General features: G+C 24.6%; 1 protein-coding gene across 7 annotated transcripts in view; it reads right to left on the bottom strand.

The window, feature by feature from the left end:
* LOC100163357 (potassium voltage-gated channel protein Shal) overlaps nt 1-12,558 on the bottom strand; it is a 71,900-nt gene that overhangs the window by 18,604 nt on the left and 40,738 nt on the right. For all 7 annotated transcript variants that reach the window (XR_003839563.1, XR_003839560.1, XM_029490250.1 and 4 more), the window contains exon 2: nt 4,097-4,259. Coding sequence is in view for 5 of the 7 variants with exons in the window: in XM_029490250.1 (XP_029346110.1) it covers nt 4,097-4,259 (163 nt within the window). In the remaining 2 variants the exon portion in view is untranslated. The remainder of the gene's footprint in view (nt 1-4,096; nt 4,260-12,558) is intronic.

Below are 12,558 nucleotides of genomic sequence, written 5' to 3'. Positions count from 1 at the left end.
CTACCTTTGACTGGTTTATTTAGTATAACTAAAATGAATACATTTTATAAATTATAAGAACACTAAGTACTATTATGTCATTAATATTAATTTGTTCTAAGTTAGCTTTTATTAGGTAATAATAATGTATACTATGGAAAAGACTTTAAATTAAAGGTACATACCTAACTCATGTTCAATACATTCATTATTGTATATACCTAAGTAATGCGTTTAGTGTTTAATTATTATATTCTATATTTTATACTGTACCTAATATGAGTGATAAAATTTCGTCTATTTATTAATTATTAAAAATTAGCTGATAAATTATCAAATAATTATTAGTTTAGGGTACTAATACATTATACAGCTGCATGCATGTGTTTATACTGCCCTTCGACGATATTTTTTGTAGATAAAAGTAAATCATAAGTAAATAACGGTTTGAATTGAAAAAAAAACCAAAACATTTCTATACAAAGAATAATTTTAAATTCTGAACGGGGGCGAAAAATAGCTATTGGTTTAAGGTTTTATGTTATTTTTTTATTTAGCAGTTTTGGGGTAAGTAAAAATGTGTTCAAAAATTGAATGCGTCATACCATCATATCATTCGATTGGAAGCATATTATATTTACACTGTGTAGTAGACATTTCCATTATAACTTTTTTTAAATCACGCGAACAATCACAATATTTTATTATTACGAAACTATCATATTATTCGTAACAATAACGCTACTTTATATTCAAATTTAATAAGGATCTAGAAACAATTATTTTTTTAGATTTAAATAAATAATAATTTGTAAATACATTTGTTTTCTTAGAAATGTAATAATATGTAATATAATAAACACCAGAACTCAATCATTTCCTCACTCACTCATTTTTTTAATAATCATTCAGCATTTTCAAATGCATAATATGACAACATACATTTAGTATAGTATACAATATATTATAATAACAAAATGTAGTTGATACTTGAACTATATGTTTGTATTTTTTTAAATTTATTTCTGACTGTTATTATAACTAGGTAGAAAAAATCAGTACCTATGTACCTACTCATATTAATAAAATGTTTAATTTTAATTTGATCTATATTTTTCCAGGCTTGAAGAATATTTCGATCTTTATGAGGTGTATAATTATAATCAAAGACGTGTTTAGAGTTTTGACTCTGCACGTAAAGCTTATTGGATGTTTACCCTATTATCCCCACCATCCCTTTACAAATTGAGCCTTCAACAATTATTTAAATAACAAAAAGTTTGCAAGAACTTACAAACACTCAAAATTTCACTCATACTTCTGAAATTTTCGAGTTTCTTTGTCATAAACTCATATAAAATAATAATTTAATTTTTTATATTGTTTTCCATAACTAATTATCTAGAAGCTAGGTAGGTACACCTAATTTAATTTTATTATTTTGTCACTTATTTTAATATGCTATTGTTCGTATAATAATAAAAAATGATATGTTTATAATATAAACTGAAGTCCAACACAATGAACTATTCAAATAACTACAGCTATAAACTATGAACCACAACAAAACTGAAAATATGAATTAGGAATAATATTAAAATAATTCAATTAATTAGGTACCTATTCAGTTATATCAGCAACGGTGTCATAAGTGATTAACCTATTTCTGGCAATTATTTTTAGTGTTCAAAAAATAGTAAGAAATACTTTATAAGAAAGTAATATGTAAAATGTTAACTTTATTAAATATTTGTTAGGTAATTAAATAAAGATTGATTTTTAACTAAAAAATATTTTAAGATTAAAATACGGTTAAAATATATTGTAGAATGAAAGGGCACGGACCAGTTGCGTCTAAAACGAAATACTTTGTATTTTAGGTCCAGGGTATAATAACATCTAATGAGAGAAACTTCGTGTTAAATTTATCAACCTTTTTGACCAAGTGAAAATGTTGTTATCAATATTTATTAAAAAAAAAAATAATAAAATAAATTTAAAATGTAAAATTCTTACCCATAAATAGCTCAAAAAGAGTGCAATTATTTTGAAAATTAAACCACGTATAGAATATGCTAATATAAATGTCAAGTAGGTACCTATGTACAGTTTTATTATTTTTGAATTATATAAAATAAGAAAATTGATTTTATCAAAAACTGTTTCTTATTTTAGATTTTGAGCAAAGTGATGAGAATGTATTGATTTTTACAATAATGTGTATTTTTTTGTGAATTTACACGATAAGTAGTCAAAACAATGATTTGATTTTAAACTTCAGCATCTTTTCCGATGGGAAAGTGAATCTAGTTTCTGCATTCGGGAGGTCAACATTTAAATTTGCCAGTAGTTTTCAAATGCGCCGGGAAAAAAATAAAAAAATAATGGAAAAACGGGAATTCGTACGCAAAATTGGTTTTCGACAAATTGATTTTGATTTTTGGTCTCACTCCAAGCATTTAAAGTTCAAGTTTTGCAAAACGTATCAAATTAAGAATATACAAATTATTTTGTAGTTAAAAATTTATAAAACGTTAAAATTCCATAGCTAAGGATCGAATATTCAAAACAAGGTTCCACGTAATTAGTTCATTTTGTAATAAAAAAAATATAAAAAAAATAGTTTTTTGTATGCTTATTTGTTCAAGTTAGGACGATATTACATATTAAAATTCAAAGCCAAGAATAACGATTTCAGTTATTTTGTTGTGAGCTAAAAATAATTCGTGGGTACTACAATCTTAGGAATATTATACTTTGGTTGATAGACTATAAATGACTATATATCATTGAATATAAATTTGATACATCCTCTCTAGGCATCTACCCACTACCTATTTTTTTGTTTTGTTTTTCCCAATTATTAAAAAAGTACTGTACATTTTTTTACTTTTGACCCCCTAAAGTACAAATACTAACTAGATTAACTTTCTCACTAGAAGAGGTATTGAAGTTGAAAATTCAAGCATTTTGTTGACTGCTCCAAACTACGATGAGACCCAAAAAGAAAAAACTTATCTTTTAATATCAACACATTCTTCACCTTTAGCTGAGTATCCATTTACAAAATTATATTATGTTCTTGTATTTAAAATATTAATAGATGATTTTCGGACTATATCCTATATAACAATATCGGGACTTGTATGAATTTGGGTGATCAATACAAAGAAGTAGATATAATTATTAATTTTTACATATAATTGCGATATTATAGTCATTCATGTGCCTTGATTGACGAATTACGACGGACAATAGTTGTAGATTGTATATAGTGATGTCGTCGTCCCTAAATCTCTACTTAAATTGCTGTTTAGGTATATGGTAACCTCCTATCCAGTGGCGTGCACATGGGGAGGTCAGGGGTTATTAGCCCCTCCCCCATCGTCTTTTTTTTTTGCCGATCTACAGAAAACAACTTATTAGTTATTATAGATGTTTTTGAGTCATTACTTTTTATTAATTATTAATTTTATTCGTTGGATCAAAAAGGTTAAAAATGTAATACAAGGCTCCTAATGACGTTATCCAAGTTTTTTAGAATAGTGTTAATACCTATTAAATGTATAAATAATATCTAATGTGGGCAGGTAATGGCCCAGATACGGAATATAATATAATCAATTCTAATGTTCATATGTACGAAATAAATATTTCTATGAAACCATTATAACTTTTAAATAAATTGATTTTAAATAATTTACGTTTTGCAATATTTTTCGTTTGATTATATTCTATAAACTACGTTTTGTGTTATGTTTTGTTTAATGATAGAATATAATATAATATTTTGTTAATCATTACCTATGTTTTGTTTTGCGGTATTTAATTATTTTTGATTATTGCATTCTGTTATAATTACGTTTACAAATTTCAATAATTTTTTGTCAAATATAGCCCTGCTTAAAACCAGTATCTTAGGTAATATCTACTTAAAAGTTTTATTTCATTTGGATGCACATAATATTTCATAAACTTTTAAAAAGGTTTATTAATACAATTTTGTATTTCATCATGAATTATTCATAAAATTATAACTTATAACAGTCAATGAATAATAATGATTATATTTAATATTTATTTATAATTTAATTTATGAAAGAAAAATAGAACTTACTCTTTGAGCTTTTCTTTTATCTGCTCGCTGATTTTGATGGTAAATGCGACTGAAGTTAGACACAATTACTGGTACAGGTAGTGCGATAACAAGCACTCCGCTTAGTGAACACACTCCACCGACAATTTTTCCAGCTATTGTTTCGGGTACCATGTCACCATACCTGTTCAAATAAATGTAAAATTTTTAGTGTTTAGAATTTATAGATTGTTTAATATAAATGCATTTTTAATAATTATATTTCTTAATACATTATTTAATATTTAAACTACAAAATCTGTAAATATAAATAATAGCTGTGTAGTGTGTATTGTGTAAATATATCTAATTTCCTTTGAAAAAAATAAACTAAATGGACTTAATAGTATAGGTAGTATGTCATAGTCATAATTAAAAATTACTTAATAATTAAGTATATTGAAATAATGGACCTGGGGCTAATAGTGATAAATTATGAAGTAGTCACACTTAAAATTAATTATAATTTCAACACCCTAATTACATTATAAGCATAGCAATAATATAATTATGTACCTAATAGTATTATAGGATAAAATATTCTGATACAAGTTCATCGAAAAATAAGTTCTTAGTAAAATGTAATATACTGTTCAAAGTTTAAAACATTTTATAATTATGTATTTTTAAGTTTAAAACTAAGTATCTTAAATATTTTTTAGTTAAACTAAAAAAAAATTTTATCGGCAAAATAATTATAATCACATACCTAATAGTAGAATAATATATATTAATAAAAAAACATGAAAAGTTTTTATAAAATAATAGGTTTTTTATTTTTCAATATACCTATTTGTATTTAATCTTAATGTACAATATTATGTTCGTAGTCCATACATTATGTTAGATACAGTTTGTATATATTTTATATGACGTTGAATTAAATAAGTAGGGACTTATATATATTTTTAAAATGTTTTCAATATTACAGATTATATATGAACGGGTTTTGTAAATGATTTGAATGTCTAAAGTTAGAGGGTTTTGTAAATAATTTGAATGTCTAAAGTACCCTTTATTTTAATTAACTATTGATTTAAAGACTATAAAATTTATTTAACAAATAAAGTAAGAAAGAAAGTTGATGGATTTAGTTACATTATTCTTCGGTATTTCGAGTCTTTAAAAGAATCTGTGGAAGTGAGTCTTTTGTATGAATGTGTTTCAAAGTTTTACTAGATTATCGATTTGATAATAGTTTATTCTTTTTAAATAAAGTTTATAAAATTCTATCTTCTCAGAACTTTGTACCCCGTATACTATACATTTTCTATAGTAGTTTGTGCACATTTATATTTATATGCATTAGAAGGATTCTTTTATATTGCAAAATTATTTTGTATTATATCTCAGGTGAAAATTGCGTTAATACTATCGTAAAATCACAAAAATTAGGTTACTTTGATAATCTTATACTGTTCTATGACAATTTTACTTTTTATTTTATTGATAACGTCTGTGGTATTAACGTTAAAACTTTCAAAATTAAATCTTAGTTTCAGCTAGTTATGCTCAATTTTCTAACGTTTTAATTTTTAAATTTGTGATATTATCTTCAGAAATATCAATATTTTTAATATGCTATCAAAGTTACACAAAGTCGAGGGCCACTTTGATACCTATACTTCTTAATGTGTTTTTTATGAAAAAAAATTAATTCATCATGGTACTCATGTGAATTAAAATATAAGTGTATCAAAGTAGCCCCACGAGATCAAAGTAACCCCATTCTACGGTAAGGAATTGAATACCTATTTATAAAATCTTGAAACGACATTTTAAATTAAAGTATGTATTGAATTATAACTAAGTTTTTATTAAATTATAATATTATAAAATAAACATTTTTTTTTTTTTTGATATAGATACACGTCATTCATCTTTTTACTATCTTCATTATAAAATATAATATTATAAGTAAATGCATTTTGTGTCACATCATATTCCTTCATAAACTCATGTGTCGTTTATTTAATATTTATTCTCATAATTATTTCACAAAATAGGCAATACTCTTTTTGGTACACAATTTGATTTGTAAATAATTGCCAATGACGTAATCATTTTTTGGAGTATTGTATCACTTATTAAATCGTTACAAATGTGAAATCAACAGTAAAATTAATTGGAGTATCAATTATTTCTCAGCTTAGTATAGATCAGCAAGATTCATACACGTATATATGATGTGTTGGTTGTGGTCTACATTTCAAATACATACACACTCTCGTTTACTCTTTAGCGAACTGTTTACCTTGTTCGGTTAAAATCTGTCACTGATACATTAATAATTCAGTACCAGATACCAACTAATGGATAGACAACGTTGTATGATTACGACTGCGTAACAGATACTAACAGTTAAAACCATGTAAACATTAATTAAACAACATTTTGAACATCAACGAATCAACGATGTCATATAAATTTAATGTGAACTGTTTATTTTATATTAATACGTTGAAGTTAATCATTTTTGTTTCATCATGATAGACGGATATATTATAATAATATGGTGATAAATATATAAAGTAGGTACACAATTAATTCAGCAGTATCAGTACATGTATTTATGTATGATATATATATATATATGTATTTATTTTTAAAACAATTGTCATATTTCACTAACCTTTGTACCTACGATCGTTTGATATGATTAGGTACTCAATTGTTGCATTAAACATATTAAATATTGAACACTAATTGAAATAAGTGAAATAATATTATCCAGTATCCTTACAATTATTATAGTGATAATAGATGATAATAATTAATAAGTACCTATACGACTATAACTATACTGTCTATATTTCTATAAGGCATATAAGTGGTGTGAATATAACACAAATACGATTTATTCTGTACTGAAATTGTGAATGCTCGTCTAAACTCTAATACATCTCTCAAATATATAATTTCGAAATATTAAGGTAGTCGTCAATGTATTTTTTATAAACACTTGGATTAACAATTATTATAATCAATATATTATTAATACTTTTGAGTACCATTAATTTATAACAGAAAAACGGCCATAAGAGCTATGAATCTTTTTGATCACTTATTACCTACTATTAACTAATTTTTACTATCACTATTCAGAAAACTGTTGTACACAGTCATAAAATAAATATATTACTGTTACCTAAATATAATGACTTTATCTTTCCATTATAAAAATATAACTATAATAATATAATATAGAGGTTGCTTGTTGTCTGTTTTACCGAATCAAATTTATGGAACGTTTATATTTCAGTAAATATAGAATTATAGTTACAGGCAGGGCTCAAATTAGGAATTAGCCGCCTAGCGGCCAAAAAAGCCTGATTGTAAAAAATAAAAATGTATTAGTTTTAAAAACCACTTTTATAATAAAAATTATATGTTCAGAAAATTACAATTAGAAAAACGTAATTTTCTTCCTGGATTGTGCCTCAGAAAATTCTTAAATTATATTATCATAATTGATGGTAGAGATTAGAACTTTCCCAATATTTTATACGACTAACTGATGAAAAATATAATAAAGTAGAGAATAACCAAATTAAGTTATAAGTGGATCACAGTAAAAATAATATTAGCTGCCTCCTCAAAACCAGCCACCTAGGACAGCCTTCTGTTGCCACCCGGAAATATAGTCATGGTTACAGACTATATAATTATTCTACCTACAGTCTGATGAAATAATATTCAATCCACCAGGCCGGAAAAGTTAGTACCTATAGGTATATTATATTGATATTTACATAAGTACCTACTTACTGTTTAAAGAAAATTAATCAAAAAAAAAAACTTGTTAATATTAAATTTTAAAATTACATTTCTAAAAAAATAAAAACACGATTATGAAAATATAGTAAAATACAATATTGTGTTTATAAATGAAAATAACAAATGAGTTTTCTCGGTAAGACTCAATATTTATTTTTTAGAAATTGGTTTTATAAAAAAATTGGTTTTGCAATGAATTATTTTCTCTGTGAAAACAATATTTACAGTTTTAAATTTTAAATTTATTAAAATTATTATTGGAACCTGATTAAAATTTTGAAAATAATTAAAAATTAAATTACAAAATAAATATTATTAAATAATAAATAAGATTATTATCATTTATCAGATAGATAATCTAGCTGTTTTGAAACTATAAAACATTCGTTGATAGATGCATTTTTTATAAAAATATTTTAATTTTTAAAAATGTATAAAACTTAGTAATTATCTGAATAATAATTAAAAATAGTATATTGTTTGAATACGATTAAAATCCTTTTTAAATTTAATGTATAGGTTAATTAATTGATAAAATATACCTACCCGCTTAAATAAATTGGTTACTTGATTACGTGCGAAAAAAACATTAACGTAGGTACGCTTTTATTTGTTCTTAGATTTAGAGAATAATATAGAGAAGTGACTTACAGTAATTTTTTTACTAGTTTTATAAGAAAACAATTTTTGGACGAGTAAGAAATATCAAAAAAATTTTTTGATTGATTAGTAAATACAGAAATAACTGTACTGAGAAAAACGAAAAACAGCGGAATTACAGTAAATCTGTTTTAAAGGAATTGGAGGCGGTGGTTTTTGTCATTTCAGTTTAACACGTGCAACATAGGAATTTTGACGTGTTCTATTTACAATGACGATTGACGGTATACCAATTGATCTAGTGAAGACATAAGAATTCTGCAAAAAGATTTGAATTTGTCAAGTCTACTATTGTGATCAACTCTTCTACATTCTTTGTTTTTAAATCCTTAAATAGTTATATTTAAAAAGTGGAAGTAAAAAAATTGCCTTATTTCAATTTTTGAAGAAGTTAAAATTAAAAAAATCAAAAACCCAAAACCCCTTACAAAATGTTAAAATCTATTCGGGATACGTATTATTGTAGTTGAGGCCCTTGAACTGGTTTTTAGGAATAAATAATATTTAGTTAAATCAAGCAATTATTTTCTGAGCAATCTAATATTAATGTAGTACCTTTGGGCTATGACCTATCTACCCGCGAACACGTTTTAATAACTAGTTCACCAAGACCAAGTATACAGTCAATAAAAAATGTATCTAGTTTAATAGTCAATTAGTATAGTATGAACAAACTAATTATGGTATGTTAGAAGTTAGTGAGTTACTGACGTACCAAACTTCAAATAATCTAATTAGTTAGTATACAGTTCTGTCAATTTATCTGAAATATATTCAATGCAGGAAAATAATAATTAACAACTTAATTAATTATCGTTAATTATTTTACAATTCAAGTTTTCCACGAGTATAAAGGAAAATAAATCGGTTATCATCACTGGTTTTTTAAGCTGTGTAAGCTCACCTACTACAATTTTAGTAAAATTATTAAAATTTATTTCTGTATATAGATTTATTGTATTCATATTTTTATTAGGAAACAAATTTAAATTCAATAAATAGGTAGGTATAGATTATAAAATTAAATGTTGTAAATACGTACATAAATTAAATTTTATCGGAAGTGTTCAGAATAGTCTTATACATGGGTATATAATAATACTAAATATAATTGTATATACAAATAAATTAAATGTAAGTACACGTAGGTATCATAAATATGGAAGGTCACAATTTGGGCGTGTTTCATTACAGGGATATACCGATTATCTATATTAGACACGAATAAAATAAAGGGTGTCGACCATTATGTGTCGACCAGCTACATGTCTTCACTCTTAAATTTTTTTTTATGATGTGTGGAAAATTGTAGTTCGTTTAATTCACCACTAAATAGATAAATAATTATGATGAAAAAACATATTTATTGTTTAATTTTAATTAAAAGCTTATAAAACGCGCCCGTTGGAAAAGACAGTTCGCTTACGACAAAAAAAAAAATGTGTAGAATGGAGAGCGAAGTTTTTTATTCGCTTCTCCCTTTCCATCTCATATACTTGATTGACGTTTCAGTGAATACAACAACAAAAACATCTGAATAAGAATTTAATTTTTATGATTTATTAAAAAAAAATGTTGTTGCTATTATTATCTTACAAAGTAAAGAGATTATGGCTTTAAATACTTAATACAATTTTAACTATCGATGAATAATAACTTATATAAATATAAAGGTATTATACGAAATATAATAATATTAATATAATTATTTAATGTTATGTACGAATTAAAACATATATTTTTGTTTTTATGGAAAGAATCTTAATTTTGATAGGTAGGTACATAGTTAACTAAGAACGAAAAAGTATATATAGTATATAATATATATGTATAGTGTATACTTATTTATAGTTGACTTAAATTGCTATTATGTATGTTTAGTGACTTTAAATTATAATTAAAAATACCTATAAATAAAATATAATGTAATGCTTATTATTTATGTGTTAAACTGAGGGTTGTGTCACTGGACTGCCTCCCTCTTCTTGCTTTGTCATTGTATAAATTATTCTCCATTTCATAATATTTACTTATTTTACGCATGCTACAGATCTAAAATTTTCTATTTTAATAAAAAAAAGTGTTAAGCTATGTATTACTTAGCTTATATAAAAACTATCAAAATAATATTCGTTATGTCATTCCCTTGTGTATATTTTATACATTTTAAGCATTTTACAACAAATTTAAGTTTTTAGTTATCAATTAATAAATAATAATAATAATAACGAAAGAATAGTAGGTTGGTAGTTGAATAAAATATCATTGATGTTTTCAATTATCTACCATAATAGGTACTCATATAGGTATAATATACTATATAGATTCAAAAAAAAAAAAAAATAAATACCATGCATACCTATTGCGTTTAATGATAAAATAATTAAAATTATACACCTACATAACCATTATTAATTAACATTAAATATTATTAAATATTTAAATTATTAAATATGAGAATGAAATGGTTTGATAATAGTTAGTATTTCATGTTTTTTTTGTCATTGAACATCTTAATTTGTATATTTATAATATTCAATTTTATTGAGTGCATGAATACAACTACCTATCATAACTTTTATTTAATTATATTCACTATATAAAATTATTTGAAAATGTCGTAATAAAAGAATATCAAAACAAACATAATATAAAATAATAAAATAGTACTTATATTCTATTCAATTTTATTGAAAACATGAATACCAGTTACTACTATCATTACTTATATTATATTATTTACTATATTTAATATTAATTGAAAATGTCGTAATAAATGAATATAAAAACATTATTAAAACAATTAACATGCCAAGTAAACATAATATACAATAATAATAGTAACATTATATAGCATAACCGGTAACCGAAACATTACAGCAAAAGCTGATGATTTATATAAATGGTTGTCAAATGATTGGGGGACCAGTGGTCCATAGCCAAAAAGTATATAAAAGCATACAACTATAATTTAATCAGCGACTTTAATCTTTGAACGCTAGTCATAAATCTATGAACATATATAATTTTCTTACAATACATTATTATCTGCAGGAACTATTATTAAACAATGTAAATATAATTAGGGATTGTAGTGTAAAGTAGTGAATTTGTCCGCCTTCAAAAAAAATTTAAATTTTCAAAATAGTGTAATCAAATATTAGAAATTATTATAAAAGGAATTATTATACCACTTGTTTTGATTGTAAGTATAACATAGTTTGAGTAAATTACAAGATAAATGTTTTAATAAGAATATAATATTAAAATACGTCTGATGTGGTTATGGTAATAATTGATGATATAACATGATTAGTTCACTTAACTATGTACCTACATATAAAGTGTTTTTTTAAGCGTAATTCGGCTGATCTGTTGTGCAATATTTAATTAATTAAAAAAATCAAAAGGTTGTACAAAATCTTCAAGCCAACATTTTTTTAACAGAATTGGTTTAACAATAATTAAGTTTAAATTTGAAAAACTCGACTAAAAATGAAAGTGGACAGTGGGTGAACATTTTCGGGACTATAGTTGTTGTGTAGGCTTATGTAAATACTTATATGACGTATTATTCTAAAAATCAGGTAAAAAAATATACTGTAGTCGTTGTTTATACGTTTAGACTGCTTAAAGACGTATTAGTTTTGAAAAAAATTCTCAAAATTTCAAAAACTCCTCAAAATAATTTTTTAATCTAAGAAAATTTCGAAGAGAATTGACGTTTTAATTTTAGGGTTTAGGGTAGGTCCACTATATTTACAACCTATATAACGTCCAACAAAGTTTCAATACACGCACAGGGTATAGCGTTTGCACCGCGTATATTATACGACGAACGTGTTGACCTATATATATATTATATATACACTATGTGTATATACTAATTTATATATACCAGCTCATATATTGTGGTATGTGACTGAAAACTATTTGCAAGTGGGCCTCGTGGTGGTACGGTTACTATATAGGTTAGGTTACGGTACCTACGTGAAACATGCTGCCGC

The sequence above is a fragment of the Acyrthosiphon pisum genome, chromosome X (assembly GCF_005508785.2).
Source record: "Acyrthosiphon pisum isolate AL4f chromosome X, pea_aphid_22Mar2018_4r6ur, whole genome shotgun sequence".
NCBI lineage: Eukaryota > Metazoa > Arthropoda > Insecta > Hemiptera > Aphididae > Acyrthosiphon > Acyrthosiphon pisum.
This window is presented reverse-complemented; position numbering and strand designations above follow the sequence as displayed.